The sequence below is a fragment of the Dendronephthya gigantea genome, unplaced genomic scaffold (genome assembly GCF_004324835.1).
Source record: "Dendronephthya gigantea isolate DGI-Jeju-01 unplaced genomic scaffold, DenGig_1.0 000092F, whole genome shotgun sequence".
In the NCBI taxonomy this organism is placed as follows: Eukaryota; Metazoa; Cnidaria; class Anthozoa; order Malacalcyonacea; family Nephtheidae; genus Dendronephthya; species Dendronephthya gigantea.
In genome coordinates this window covers 262,184-276,260 of record NW_021163102.1, presented here as the reverse complement: position 1 = coordinate 276,260, position 14,077 = coordinate 262,184, and the positions used below count along the sequence as shown (strand labels likewise).

Here is a 14,077-nt window from a genome sequence, read left to right as displayed (position 1 = left end):
GTAACAAATGAATGGAACATACAGATGTGAACATAAAATCTGTATCGATTGGAGGTTTTTCTCAGCCAGCTACTTAAAAGTTGCGTGAAATCATTTCTCTTTCAAAGGTGTTCTCTTTAGGACAGTATATCGTTTCCCTGGCAAATGTGAGTTCAATTGAAAATCAGACAAATTCCAACTTCCCTCAAGGCCATATAGTTGTCTTGAAAACCAGATATGGCAGTAGGACTGCTTATATGATATACTGATTAATACATTACGTTCTCATCTGAAATCATGCTTTTTGGTCTCTTTTTTCAATGTGTTTCTTTCGAATTTTTTTCTGTGGATACAAGCGGCGTCAGGCGATATAGTGAGTATAACCGGCGTTGAAGCTTGAAGGCCGGGTTTAGAAACTTATCATCTCATTATTTATCGTTTAATATGAATTAGTTGAATCTTTACTTATTACTCTTTTCCAAGATATCACAGTGTCTTTTGGGCAAATGCAACGTTTAAATCTTACAATGAGTTATAGCATTGATCAACACGGCTCTTCAGCGCTAATCAGCGTTCAGGATTTACGTACAAACGATACATTATAATGAACATTAGTAATTAGAAACAGTATCACTGCTATCACAATAACCCTGCATGCAACAAGAGTCAAGGAATGAAAGACTGAGAAATGACTAAACTTTATCTGCCTGAAATTCATCTCCAGTTAGCCTCCACTTGTTTTTCGAAACCATTATTTCGATCAGAGAACGTTGCCTTGATGATCCTTCTAGGGTAAAAAATTTCACTTTTCTTTCCTTTTTTAAGAACTCTCCTTGAAGTGTAAAAAATAGGAAATGTCGCCCCAATTGGTAGTGTATAAAAAATTCTCCCAATTTTCCACTTCTTTGACTTTGTATTTTCATCAGCTTTTACAGGATAGAAGTCCTGTCGAACTTGATTTAGTTTACGTTTGTCATTTTCAGAAGGCGTAGGAATTTGAGATCTGTCTCTGTATAATGAAGTCTCGCGCCATAGTGGCTTTCCTTTATCGTTTTGATCCAACACAACCACTGTGAAAACTTGACGTACGTAAGCAAGAACAAGACATGATATCCATAATTTGTGCTTCAATAATAATATCATTCTATTGTAATAAACGATATAAATTCATTATATGAATTGTCTCCACTTCCTCCTTATGCCTCTTTGATTTTTGATACCTGAATTTCAAATCAGTAGAACTGTTCGTTCATGAATAAAAACAACAACAACAACAACAACGAAATTTAAGTAAAATTGATCATTCCACACAGTAATTCACAGGCTTTATTTATTTGCGGTGAAGCTACTTTAAAACCAGTCAGGCGTCAAAGACAGAAGCAGGTAAAAACGTGTTGAAAAGCACGCCTGCGCCATTTACATCGCTTGTACCAAATTGTCTACGCGTTCTACCTGCTGCCAATGACAATGTGGCAATTAACGATATCTCTTGAACGTACTGTGGAAATTTTAAAAAGTGAAAATTATTCAGTGGCGATGTTGGCCTTTCAAATTTGGAAAACTTGGAAGCTCTCATATTTAGGAGACAAATGAAAATAGTTGATTTTCAAGAAAGGAGGTGCTGCTTGGCCAACCATTCAAACTGAATATCACGAACATAATATATTCAGCCTGTTGCTCTGACTTAGTGACTTGAAATGGATACATTTCCCAGTAACATGCAAGCGCACGATCAACAATTGGTGATTTCATGGCTTTTTAATCTTACAAATAATCCAGTCTAAAATTCGTATAAGGTTTATGTAGCCTTCAGTTGCTCTCAGTGATTAACTGAAATTCCCACTGATGACGTGAAGGGTGGGAAAAATGTGGGAGAGATGAAAAGAAAATTTCTGCCCAATCTTGGCGTCGCTACCAAACATATTTGCTATCTGCTATTGGCACGAGATGAAAGATTTGATGTTTTTGCATGGGTGCATCTATGATAGGTTTGATGTAGATGTTGAACAGTACGTCAAATTCACACCACAATTGCAAGACCGTCAGTTGAGGAATTCCGGGGCAATGAATTTCGCGCTACCAAAAACAAAAACCAAGCAGTTCGAGCACAGCTATTTCATCAGAACGTGTAGGTTATGGAACAGTTTACCAACCTCAGTAAAGGAAGTAAAATCACCACGTATTTTTAAGAATCTTTTGAAGCAAAAGTATTTCTTGGGTGTGCGTCATGCCTCAGACTATGTTGTTAATCGTCTGAATCCACGTTTGTATTGTGTGTATATCTTGTCCAAATTTGTAAATAGTTATATATGTTAACCTTGTAGCTATTGGGAGAATGCCTTGGTTAGGGTTGTGCTCTGTCGCAATCTCCCTTGTTGTCAAGTGTAATATTTAGACTTCACAACTGAAATAAAGTATATATATATTATTGATCTTACATCTTCTCTCGACGAGTTGTTGACGAGAACCAACTATTTGCCACAGACTGGATGATTGTTGAGGAGTTTCCTTTTTTGATTTCATATCGATAAATATTCTGATCTATACAGGCGAAAAACTGGAACTTAAACAAACCGGAATCATGAAATGCATGAGAAGCGTGCACATAAATATCGCTAAAATACATGACCGCCATATATGCCTTTTTTGCCGCTTATTTTGCAGAGGTCGTAAATTTTGCTTGACATAGTAATATATTTGTAAAATTGAATATCAGAAACCTCTAAAAATAGATAATCACTAGTTTATTTCGCTATTAGCGGTCTACACTCTATAGCATATAATAATAGTTACATTCTTGAACAGATCTATCCCATATAAAATTAATAATATATTTGTCTTCCTTCTATAGTTTGCGTCTGGATGAATTAGTTTTTTCGTATTATGAATCGAGCTTTGAATTTTTCCCATAAGATAGAAGGAATGGAGTTGTTCATGTTTTTGAAATCCATAATTTTGAATTGTCTTAATTTTCAGAACCTTGTATAGAAAATTAAATTTCCACCTTATTCTATTACTCCAATTAGCACAATATAAATTAAATCTATTTATACATATAATAAATACAAAGCTTCTAAATACTGATTTTAATGTAGCTTTAACGACATTCCTCGACCGGAAATTGCGTATCACATGCGGTAATGTGGCTGTATCGTTTAGCATTTATCGTCTAGTAACGTTATGTCACAAATTAATGCATTTTTAGTCATAATTTAATCATTAGACAGACCAACCTCGGCCCCAGGCCACCTTCAAAGCCAGTAGCGTGACATGGCAAAGATCATTTGAAAATAATGTGATATGAAATGTGATATAAATCATAGGCAGAAATGATTTACACGTGCATATTCATTTGGAATTGATATTCATGCTTTGAAAAATTAACAGTAAAATGAGGGGTTATTTACTTTATCTACCTAATTTACATGTTTATGATAATCCATTCTAATTTGGTGGTTGGTGGTCGCCCCTTCGCGACGCATCTACAGTCGCCCCGGCGTCTGGGGATGAGGTTGTAGCGAATGCCTGAGTTGATAAAGTTAAAACTGGCTCAGACAGACAATAATATTTACCGCAATTCCCGATCGTATGTGAGTCAGAGTGAGTCGAGTAAACTAGAAAACAGACTAGTAAAAAGGATTTCAGACTAGTGTAGTGTACTATAGCCTATAGGGACTCATCGGTTGTCAACACCATTAAATTGTTAGTGAACTGGTTACCTCAGGCAAGCAATTTGGCCATTGCAAATGCATCATAAATATAGTACAATACCGGATACTTGTGCAAGGCAAAAAAACACATAAAATTTTGCCCTTGCATTCAAAAAGTTCCCAACCAGCTTGAGTGCACCGGCGTTGAATGCTACTCAATTCTAATAGTCTGATAAATCGACTCTCTACAAGCAAAAAATCCTAAAAGGCTACTCCTTCCAAAGAAAAAACCTCTTTTATCTCAATTTGGATTATGCCAACTCGTTGAAACGGTTTTGCATCAAAGATGACGAAATTCAAAATCAACCGATCTGTTGATTCTTGTCACACGATATGGTTATTAGTCACCATTCCATGAAGAAGTGTAGCAAATTACAGATCGTCGTTCTAATTCTTGCGGAGGAGGTGATGGTGATGGTAGAACGGGATGGTTGTATGGAAGTTGAAGGAATTTATAAACGAAATGCCTTCCCTTAACCTAAAATAAATCATGTTTAATTTAGACTGTTTCTATTTTGCAAATTTCATCATTGCTAAAAATGGATTAAAAATGAATATAAAAGAGAGTTGTTGGAGCCCCCCTCCCCCCCTCAATTACTTTCGATTGAATAACATTGTTCAAAAATAAACCCTTTCTTTCACTTCACTTACTTTTTGTATTATATCTTTCTTGTAATAATATCTCATAGCTCGGCACATTTTAATTTTGTCCATATTTGGACGTCGTTTAACAATTCCCCATTGTCTTGCAACCTCGCTAACGTTTAAAAACTCAAATTCTCCTTTTGCCTTATCCGTCCAACGTACGATCGAAGCACACTCCGGGTCTTCTAATATTTCAAGCAGGAACTCCCAAAGATAAATTGACGTTCTTGCAGCCAAGATGGGACCCGAATGACTTCCTGTAAGACAGAATAAAATTGCTTTTGTCGAATGTCCTCAAATGTCCTCAAATGTCCTCAAATGTCCTTAAATGTCCTCAAATGTCGCATATTGCTATCCATTAATTCATGTAACTTAAATACTATAGCAAATGATTGTATCAACTGTCAGAGATTCTCATGTATTTCTACCTATATGAGTAATTATGACGTTTCACAAAAGCAGTTCACCGAGTCTACCGAGTCTTCAGTTTAATTACCGGGACCGTTTTTGTGAAATCTTGCAGTTCTCGGGTATATGTACAGTAGGAGGCAAAAGTTTGAGTCCAGTGACTGTATTTCTTTGTTTCAGCAGCATATATTAATATTCTACAGAAAACCTTACCGATAAGTGAACTAGAAAAAAGTAAACAAGTAAACAGAAAAATACATGCTGTACAACAACTATGAGATGTTATGATATTCATTTTTACGTATTTTAATGTGCAAACATGCATTTACATGTCATTGCTTAGTTCCCTCTTTTTTGCTCTTGAAATGACCTTTATTCTTGCTCGCATATAGATTCCATAGGTTTTTTAATGTCACACGTTCAATACCTTGCCAGCATTCGTTGACCACTTGCCTCAAGTCAGCCTGGCTGGCGGGTCTGTGCCTCGCCCTCTTCCGGTTAAAACGGTTCTACAAGTGCTCCATAGGTTTTAGATCTGGAATATGAGGTGGAAAGCCATGACAACGAGATCACCAGAATGAGTTTGCTTCTAAACGATTTCTGGCACATAGAAGATGTGCATGTGCTTAGGGTGATTATCATGTAGTTAGACGTGCGATCATCTTTGTACCAGATGAAATTCCATGTCCTTGAAGAATTGGATGATACTTTTCTTTAATTAGGATCCTATTATATCTTTCAATATTGCCAAACCGAGCATGACCAAAGCAGCTAAAAGTTTGCTTGAGTAGGATTTAGTTTCTTCGAACCTCTCCAAGGTTAGTTGCATACCACCTTTTTAAATTCTCACTTCTTCTGCGATCTTACGAGGAAAGAATCCTTCAATACTTAATGGAACTATTTGTCCTTGTGCACCATCACTTTGCCCTTTTTCCTACCCATCTTGGGCAGTGTAAAGGAATGAGAACTTTATTTTGTTATAATTTAGATCATTAGGACCAAAACAGTGTGCAATTAATATAGTTTACAGTACTGAAACACTAGCACGCATGTCTTAACTCCAATACGCTGCCAGGATTTAATACTGGAATTCTACAACGACTGGACTCAAACTTTTGCCTCCTACTGTAATTAGGGCGGGATCATATATAAGCGCAGAATCCTTATATCAGAATATCATAATGATAAATCTTAAGACGTTTTTCCTGAGAAAGCTTCTGGGAAGGAGGATGTTTGAGAAACCACCTTCCTGTGGAAAAACTGAACAGGAAAGTAGATCCACGCATAATCAATACTGTTTGTTAAGCTACGCCAAACTAATACATAGTCATAGTAAAAAAAAAACGCACCTTTATACTGAGCTCTTTGCTTATAAGTGTGACTTGCTAACATCTTGAAATTCTGTTGACAATGGTAAAAAATTGGTCAAAGAGGACTTTCATACTGTCAAGAATTTCCATGCTGTTGATTTCCGTCCAATATTACTATATCTATATATCATTATGAATTCAGTGGGTTTGTGGTGGTAAATGAAATTTGTGGCAAATCTAGACTCCATATAATATTTACGCCATAGTAAAATTATGTGTCTCCTAGCCAGCGCACAGACGTAAAGTCATTACGTCTGTGCGCAGGCTGTGTCTCCAGGCCCGGTTTAAATTCACGGTAAAGTTTCCATCGTCATAGTTGGATTTTCGTACTGATGATAATTTCCTCGGTAATAATTCCATCGAATTTAACCTTGATTATGATTAGATTAGGATCAATCATAATCACGCTAATCCTAACCTAATTTCAATGATTAACTGATTCGTGTATTTAGGATTTACTGAACATGGAATTACCACTAAAACAGTGACTAAAACTAAGTTACTTAACTGAGATAATGTAAACTTCGCACTTGAGTAAATTGCTAAAGTTAGGCAGACTTGGATTGCCGTAATGACGCAAATGATTATGCTATGTACGTAAACGTACTGGAATTCTGGCAAAAGGAAGTACAAGCGGATGCTCTCGTAAGTAAATGTTGCTAGATAATTGCACTGGCTGCTGAACTGCACCGTTCATGCATTTTAAGCACCTTTTAGCCATATATTTATAAATGTTTCGAAAGGTCGTATCACTCAGTTGAGTCGTAGCAATGAGTTGCTATTCGTAATCAGCTATGCATAAATTTCTGACCTCTCATTAGACTGCATGAATACAACACTTCTATGCATAGCCAGTGCTGTAATCCCATATATTGTCTCACCTTGTCAAAGTCATGTAGCTACCATCGATGATAATGTTTAGTATACAGTAGCCGTGACCACTGAAAGCAACTTAGCCGCAAAGTCAAGGCTGAAAGTCAAACTGTCTGTATTGTAGTGCCAACTTTAACCTCACGGCCCAAATACATATGAATTTAAGCAATCATTCCATCTTCTGTACTTATGGTAATGAGAATTAGCGTGCTAATCAACTTGAGAATTGAAACAGTTTTCTATTTGATCAATTTTTTATATTTTCTCATGAGAATACCACAGACTATGCAAGCATTAGCGAGATATCAATTGAACTGTTAATAATGGCGATTCGATATTATACGTCTGTTTCGTCGGTGGATTAACTTAAAATGAAACTAAACTCTCCCAAGATATCACAAAAACTTCCGCTTAACGGATTTTTTCCGCTTTTTACTATTTTTGGGTATGGAATGACATCATATAACAATAATTTTGATGCCGACTAAAATTTCTTCCTCGTTTGAGGAAAACCTGAAACTTTGCTTAAAATGACAACCTTACTTATATTTTCAATTTATATATAACTGTCATATAATGCAATTAAACTGACGAAACTGTGTTAGGTCATGATTGCATACAGCAGGTATTTCATGCTGTAATATGAACGAAGTTAAACATGTACAATGGTAATGGTAATGATACACAAAATGAACAACCTGAATGACCTTGTCTAGTCTGTAAGGAAATATGTAGAGTTGCGGAAATATGTAGAATAGCATATGGAACTTTTCCAAGCAGTACGGCTCATAAAGTACCTATTTATCATTATACATGCAGACGAGGGTGGAAATAAGAGCAGAAGAACTTTGCTCAATGTGCTTGGAAGTAGATACTAGATTATGTTTTTGAATTTCAAGATCTATATTGGTGAAATCCTATATTATATAGCAGGATCATTGCGGACGAAACACTAGAGAAATCTGATAATAAAGTTTCATGTAGGGACCAGTGGGATATATGTATTCAAATGGAGACTTAGTAATTCTATAGAAGGAAACAATTACAAATCTATTCATGGTCTTAACTTCCCAAAGACTTCCCCTTTTTACCACGGTGGAGCTGGCTTTGGCAATGAACTCAGCTTAATTGAGAGACGCAATTTTTAAACACAACTAATACACTCCTTTTAGAGAGTCGCTTATTTAACCAGATGCCTTATTCTAAATTCATGATTATTCAATAAACCTTCTTGAAATATTGCTTATATTTCTGAAAAATTTAAAATAATAGATTATGCCCTTTGGTGAACTCGGCTCAGTCGTTTCGGTTCAAAACGTGTGACTACATGAACCTTCTTGCCCAATCTAAGGAAAGCGAATCACTACAGTAATGTTTACGCGAGACCTTCTAGAGGTTTGTATACAGAAATTTTGATTTCCTTTTTGAAAGACAATAATACAAGACTCCATAGAGTCAATATACATTATTTACTTTATGTCCACCGTATTTAAGACAAAAGGCCTACGTATTACACCAAAATGCAACATATTCTTCTAAGAATTTTGAATACAAACATATTTCACCCTTATTCACGAAGAATATGGGATACGATTGTATACTAGCTTCCAAAAATTAAAGGGTAATTGTCGGTTTTGGTGCTCTTGTATGGCGAGTTCGTCTTTGACACAGTCATGTAAAGTCTAACCGAAAGTTAAATCTATACATTCAGTCTTTGAAAAAAGCGATTCAAATATCAGACAAGTAAATAAAAACCCCAAGGCTACAACAAAATGACAAATGATACAAATATACGGGAAGAACACACTGCAATGTACGATGAGACGGTGACATAATCATAGACATAGAAACGCTTTGATTATAAACCGGATTTGAGAAGATAAAGTACTGAAATGTGTATTTATGTACACATTATACCATAATTAAATCTCTAAAAAACACATTCAGTAAGATATCAAAATATGATGGAGCTTACCTCAGATTTTGAGCGATATAAGTAAGGTTGATAAACGGTGTTATTGGTGATGAATACTTGCCTAATATGCATTGCCCACTCAAGAATTATGCTTAATGCATCACTTCCCGTTGTTTACGAAACGCCATTCAAATGCATAGGAGGCTCAAGCCCAAGGGGCATGCTGAAACATTTTTGGTATCAAATTTCAGATAAAAAATTTATCATCCAAGCCTTCATGGTCCTGTCCTACATTGTTATGGTTTCCGTCATTATATACAGTTGGAATTTCGTATTGGTATAATTCCTAGGTTTAAAAAAAACTTGCTGATGGTATTTGAGGGATCCAAAAGGACCAAAACAATTCTTAATACTGAGTCATTTGATCCTCATTAAGATGTACAATACCATTATTTATGTACAATTCCAAGTGTAATGAGAAAACTTTGACAGTGTAAACCGGACCTTAGTGCACGTCAAAGTTGCATTACACGTTAACATGCATCAAAAAGTTTTTTTGTAACTGCATTTTCGGTTAACATGGCTCTTTAGAAAGTGGCCAGTGAGGGTATATGAAAGATTTGTTCTTGCTTGTCCAACAAAAGACCTCTACAAAAACATCTCGTCACGAAGTAGGCAAGTAGCGTCTGTCCACGGTGTAGTGAGTCATATACAATTACCTAATACTAAGTTGGACTCAAATGTTTGTAATTAATCATATTTGTCTTTTTTTATGCACCCTGTAGAAATGCATTTTATTTTATTCCATTATGTTTTGCATCTTCAAGGGCCATTTGGCCTTCATAACATTATTCGGATGATTGCAACACTTTGTCCTTGGAGAATACAGTCGTTAATATTAATTGTATGCTTTCGTCAGCCTCCCAGCCCCCATCTAATTATGTAATGTGCCAACTTGTACTGGGTATACATGCACGAAAATCGCAGTTAAGAGAAAGATGTCATTAAAAAGGTACTATGTCGCCTATTGTGCGAATTTATGACAATATACCAAGCCGAGCAGGTCGAATTTAGGAAACAGAACACTAGCTGTTACTCCTGACGATCTCCATACTCGAAATGTACTGCCCAAAATTACGTACAGATATTTATAATTAAAAAAATAATGAAAATCCGTAAATAGACTTTACTACTTTCATAACACTCTGACATTTTATCATAATTATCAAGAATAGAGAAAAGGGTGTGACAAAAATGGTTTATTGGACTGGAATTAGATCAGTCTACCTACTCCCAAAGTTGAATGTTCCGTTACTTCACCTGCACGAACTTGATATTAATTATATCAATTGGTTTCCTCACTGAATAGCTGACTATATCTTCGGATCAATATATGTTTCGCTGAGTATATTCTTTTGTTTCAACTTTCATAAGCATTTTGGAATACTTAAAAGAATCCATTTTCACTTCTGAGATGACTTTCCTCAATGGCGGGTCCAGGGTTAGGCAGAATATTTTACACGGCTTAATCATTTAAATTACAGTAAAATACCGTAATGAGCAACGCCATTGGTTTTGAACTGCTGAAAAATATTTTTGAGTAAAGATCTACCAGTGTGATTGTAAGTAAGAGCGGAATTTATTCTGACTTTCTCCTGGATTGCAGGTAAGAGCGGAATTTATTCTGACTTTCTCCTGGATTGTAAGTAAGAGCGGAATTTATTCTGACTTTCTCCTGGATCCGCGACAGACTCTCTTGACTAAAGTCCCGTTTGACTAAAGTCAATTTATTGGCACGGCACGGCTAAAATGGGTACGCATACCCAATTACTGTGTTTTGTGGGGAAAAGTTTTAACAAGATTAGAAAACTATATGGAAGTTAGAAATATTTGGAAAATGACTCCTAAAGTAAAAATGTGAGAGTGTGGGTACATAATATTTTCCATATTATAACGTCATCGTTGCCATAATAACAGCAATGACGTCATTCTTGTGAAGAGTTTCCGGCTCTTAGAATATTGATTGGTAAAGTGGAGGATTTTTTGTCTAAGAAAAAGCTTCTTTCTATAAATCATTATATCTAAGCCACCTCAAAAGAAAGATGATTGATGAGAGAAGCGCAGTTGATATTTAGGGCAATATGAGATAAACTAATATCGAGATTATATACTGGATAACTGGAAGTTCGCGCGGGGGCGCAGCCAAAATTTTTTGTTTGGGGAGGGGGTGTTTATTCCTATATAAAGTTCTGCCCAATGAATTTCTATTTTAAACTATTGAACTTACAAAAGAAGTCTGTCGGTCAGAACTGAATATATGAATAAACACCCACCGCCCCAATTATCGTTCTAGCCACGCCACTGAGTTTGCATGCCGGCATATGTCGCCTGTTATCAATATGGCGATGGCCATTAATCACCAACAGCTGCTGACTGCATTATTGGTGGCCACTGACGAAGAAAATTTATATGAAATAACAAAGGAATTCATTTTCCAGTGATCACTGACAATAGCCTTCGTCGACGGTCTGTGTCCTATGAGAACGAGGCTTTATCGGAATTCATCGTAGATCTATTGTCGGTGGTTAACGGTCTCTGTCGGAAAAAACTTTCTCGATGAGTACAGACAATGCCGGAATCGTCGAGCATCATCCGACGAATTACGATGATGAAAACCAGGCTCTATAAGTCTATAACATATCGTATGGGGTTCTTCACCATTGATTCTTTAAGAAGTTAACGAGCAGTCCGGTCTTGTTCTAATGGAAACTGATGGGCAGTCAGTCTAAATGGAAACTGGATATTGTTCTAAAACTAGATCTGATGGGCAGTTCAGAAATGTACGTTTTCCAGAGAAATTGTTAAATCCCCAATTGCAAACGTAAAATGTTCTCAAAATGTCCTCACACACACTGAAAACTAAGTATCATTTCAAATACAAAAATTTGACACATTTTCCAGCAGCAAAAAACAGGGGAACGTGCCCTTTTTGTGACGAAAAATGCCTTTTTTGAACAGCAAATGCAGAGTATCATACTTTTTTAAAATTGAAATTGTCCTTTTGTTTCCTACCTATGCCCAAATCTTTTTGTAGGTCATAAATATAAACCACGCTAGTGGTGTCCTTGCAGCTTTTACAATCAAACCGTCTCTATACATATTGTTGGTTGCCCTTTTTATTAACTAAAAGTGCCCGTGGAAGCTGGTGCCCTAGGGCCCAATCTCTGGATGCTACGCCCCTGATAAAGTATTTTCTAATTTTGAAGATTTTTTTTCGGTGGGGGGAGGGGAAATCCGTCAGATGGGGGGGCTAAAAGATGGGCTTGGGAGGCATTGCATTTTCTTGATGACTGACCTCATGTTCATGACGACTTCATTTTCTATTGAATGGCTACTGATAAAAATATATCGAAACACATAGGAAATCTTTTATGTAGGATATATTCCTTCAATTACTTCTATTTTGAGTGAAACTCTCAGGTATTTTTATCAATTCAGTTTTGCAAGGCCGAGGTCTTTAATATATCCTGACTCCATGACAGGCCCTAATTTATATCAAATGTACTACAAAGTGTGATGAAGTTATATTTTTGATACGGAACATATAATGACAATCTAAGTCACTACGTGTCGTCAATCGTTAGACACACTCCAGATCTCTTTTAATTCCAAATAAGTGGACCTAATCTTTCACACAACTGACGCAAGCTCCTGATCGATATATACCCCCACGAATTGTCAATGAAATATTCTTAGGTATAATCTTCCCAATTTGCAAATCTGTGAGATGTAGTATGTTTGTGTTTTCTGTATGATGGTTGGGTAGGGCCGGTGATGAAGATAAAGGTTTTCGTGGGATTAGACTTTTTTTAGTAACCTTAAACATAAGGTAATGTTAACTTTTTTTAACATAGAAAAATAAGATTATCAACTTAATACGTCATTGATGACGTGGAGCCCCACAAAACGCCACCGCCAAGGTCAATCCGTGCAGTATTAATATCCATTTATGTCCATAACCAGATTGTCATAGTCATGATATGAGCAAAGCTTAATATAACTAATTTATAGGATATTTCTATTAACTCCAGTGCTATAAGGGACACCGTTCATTAATAGAAATTCCAATTGGACTGCGGGAAACACGAGCTATCATTTTAATTTCGATTTTGCACTTTTTTCATAAAACTAAAATTCAGATTAAGAATTCGCGAATTTGAAAAAGCTGGAATAAAGATAAAGATACCTTACAAATAATTTTAGGAATTTTTTAATCAAGATTATGTTCGTTTATGTTCATCAAGATGACGTTAAGCAAACGGTGATAGCTGAGAATAATCCTTTTACAAGTATTGCAAAATCATTCCGTGTAACATCAGCTTAATCACTTATGCATAGCATTACCCATTTAACTAAGGATAAACACGTACTCAAGGGAAAAAGGGTTAGCTTTGTCTCCGATTAAGAGTGGAGCATTTTTGTTAATATAATTTAATTGCGTGCGCTCGCCGTGTTTGCGGTGATTATGTTAATCGGGAAAGGTGTGTAGCTTCCTTATGGGTGTGTACAAACGACTCGTAAGATAACATAACTTCATGTAAACGTGTACTTAAAATAAACCTACTTTTTTTCTTCCGTTGGAATTAAAAGATGCCCATTCTTCTTAGAAAATATGCTCCGTACGTCATATCAAAATTCAGGGTTTTGATTTTCTGAAATATTAAATTGTTTAGACCTAAAAATACTAGAAAAAAATGAAAACAATCGTGACACAGATTTCAATTTTAACAATTTATTATTGTATTCAGGTAAGATCATGAAAAAGATTATAGCAACGTGTGTGTCCATACCTAGCTAAGCCTGCGAAAGCAAGCAAGCTCAGTTTTGTTTCTTACTTGAAGTGCATCCATTAGATAAATCTGCAGTATGAGAATCAGACCCACTCCCCCAAAATATTCATGCGTTAAGTGACATAAAGGTTTCGAGTATATTAATGTGCGAGCTTTCTAATATTTGTCAAGCTAATGATATTGAAAAATTATAAATATGTTAAGGTTAAACCAAGTTAACCAACCACACAATGGCTAAGTCAAATAAGCATAAAATCCTAATTGATAGTTGATATGACATGTCACTCTTACTAAAGATCAAGCTAATGATATCGCCGAAAATTAAAA

The 14,077-nt window shown here is 35.9% G+C and overlaps 1 protein-coding gene across 1 annotated transcript; it reads right to left on the bottom strand.

Moving 5' to 3' along the window:
* Window positions 1-2,726: 2,726 nt before the first annotated feature.
* LOC114533541 (ETS domain-containing protein Elk-4-like) lies at window positions 2,727-9,294 on the bottom strand. The gene is made up of 4 exons (XM_028555074.1): window positions 8,961-9,294; window positions 6,092-6,143; window positions 4,341-4,591; window positions 2,727-4,167 (listed from the first exon to the last, which is right to left on the bottom strand). The coding sequence occupies exons 1-4, from the start codon at window positions 9,030-9,032 to the stop codon at window positions 4,030-4,032; spliced, it is 513 nt and encodes a 170-aa protein (XP_028410875.1). The 5' UTR covers window positions 9,033-9,294; the 3' UTR covers window positions 2,727-4,029.
* Window positions 9,295-14,077: the final 4,783 nt, after the last annotated feature.

Coding starts and splice junctions, on each gene's coding strand:
- LOC114533541 (XM_028555074.1), bottom strand. CDS start 9,032: ATGCATATTAGGCAAGTATTCATCACCAATAACACCGTTTATCAACCT. Junction 6,144..8,960: donor TATATCGCTCAAAATCTGAG/GTAAGCTCCATC, acceptor CATTGTCAACAG/AATTTCAAGATGTTAGCAAG. Junction 4,592..6,091: donor GCAAAGAGCTCAGTATAAAG/GTGCGTTTTTTT, acceptor TCTGTCTTACAG/GAAGTCATTCGGGTCCCATC.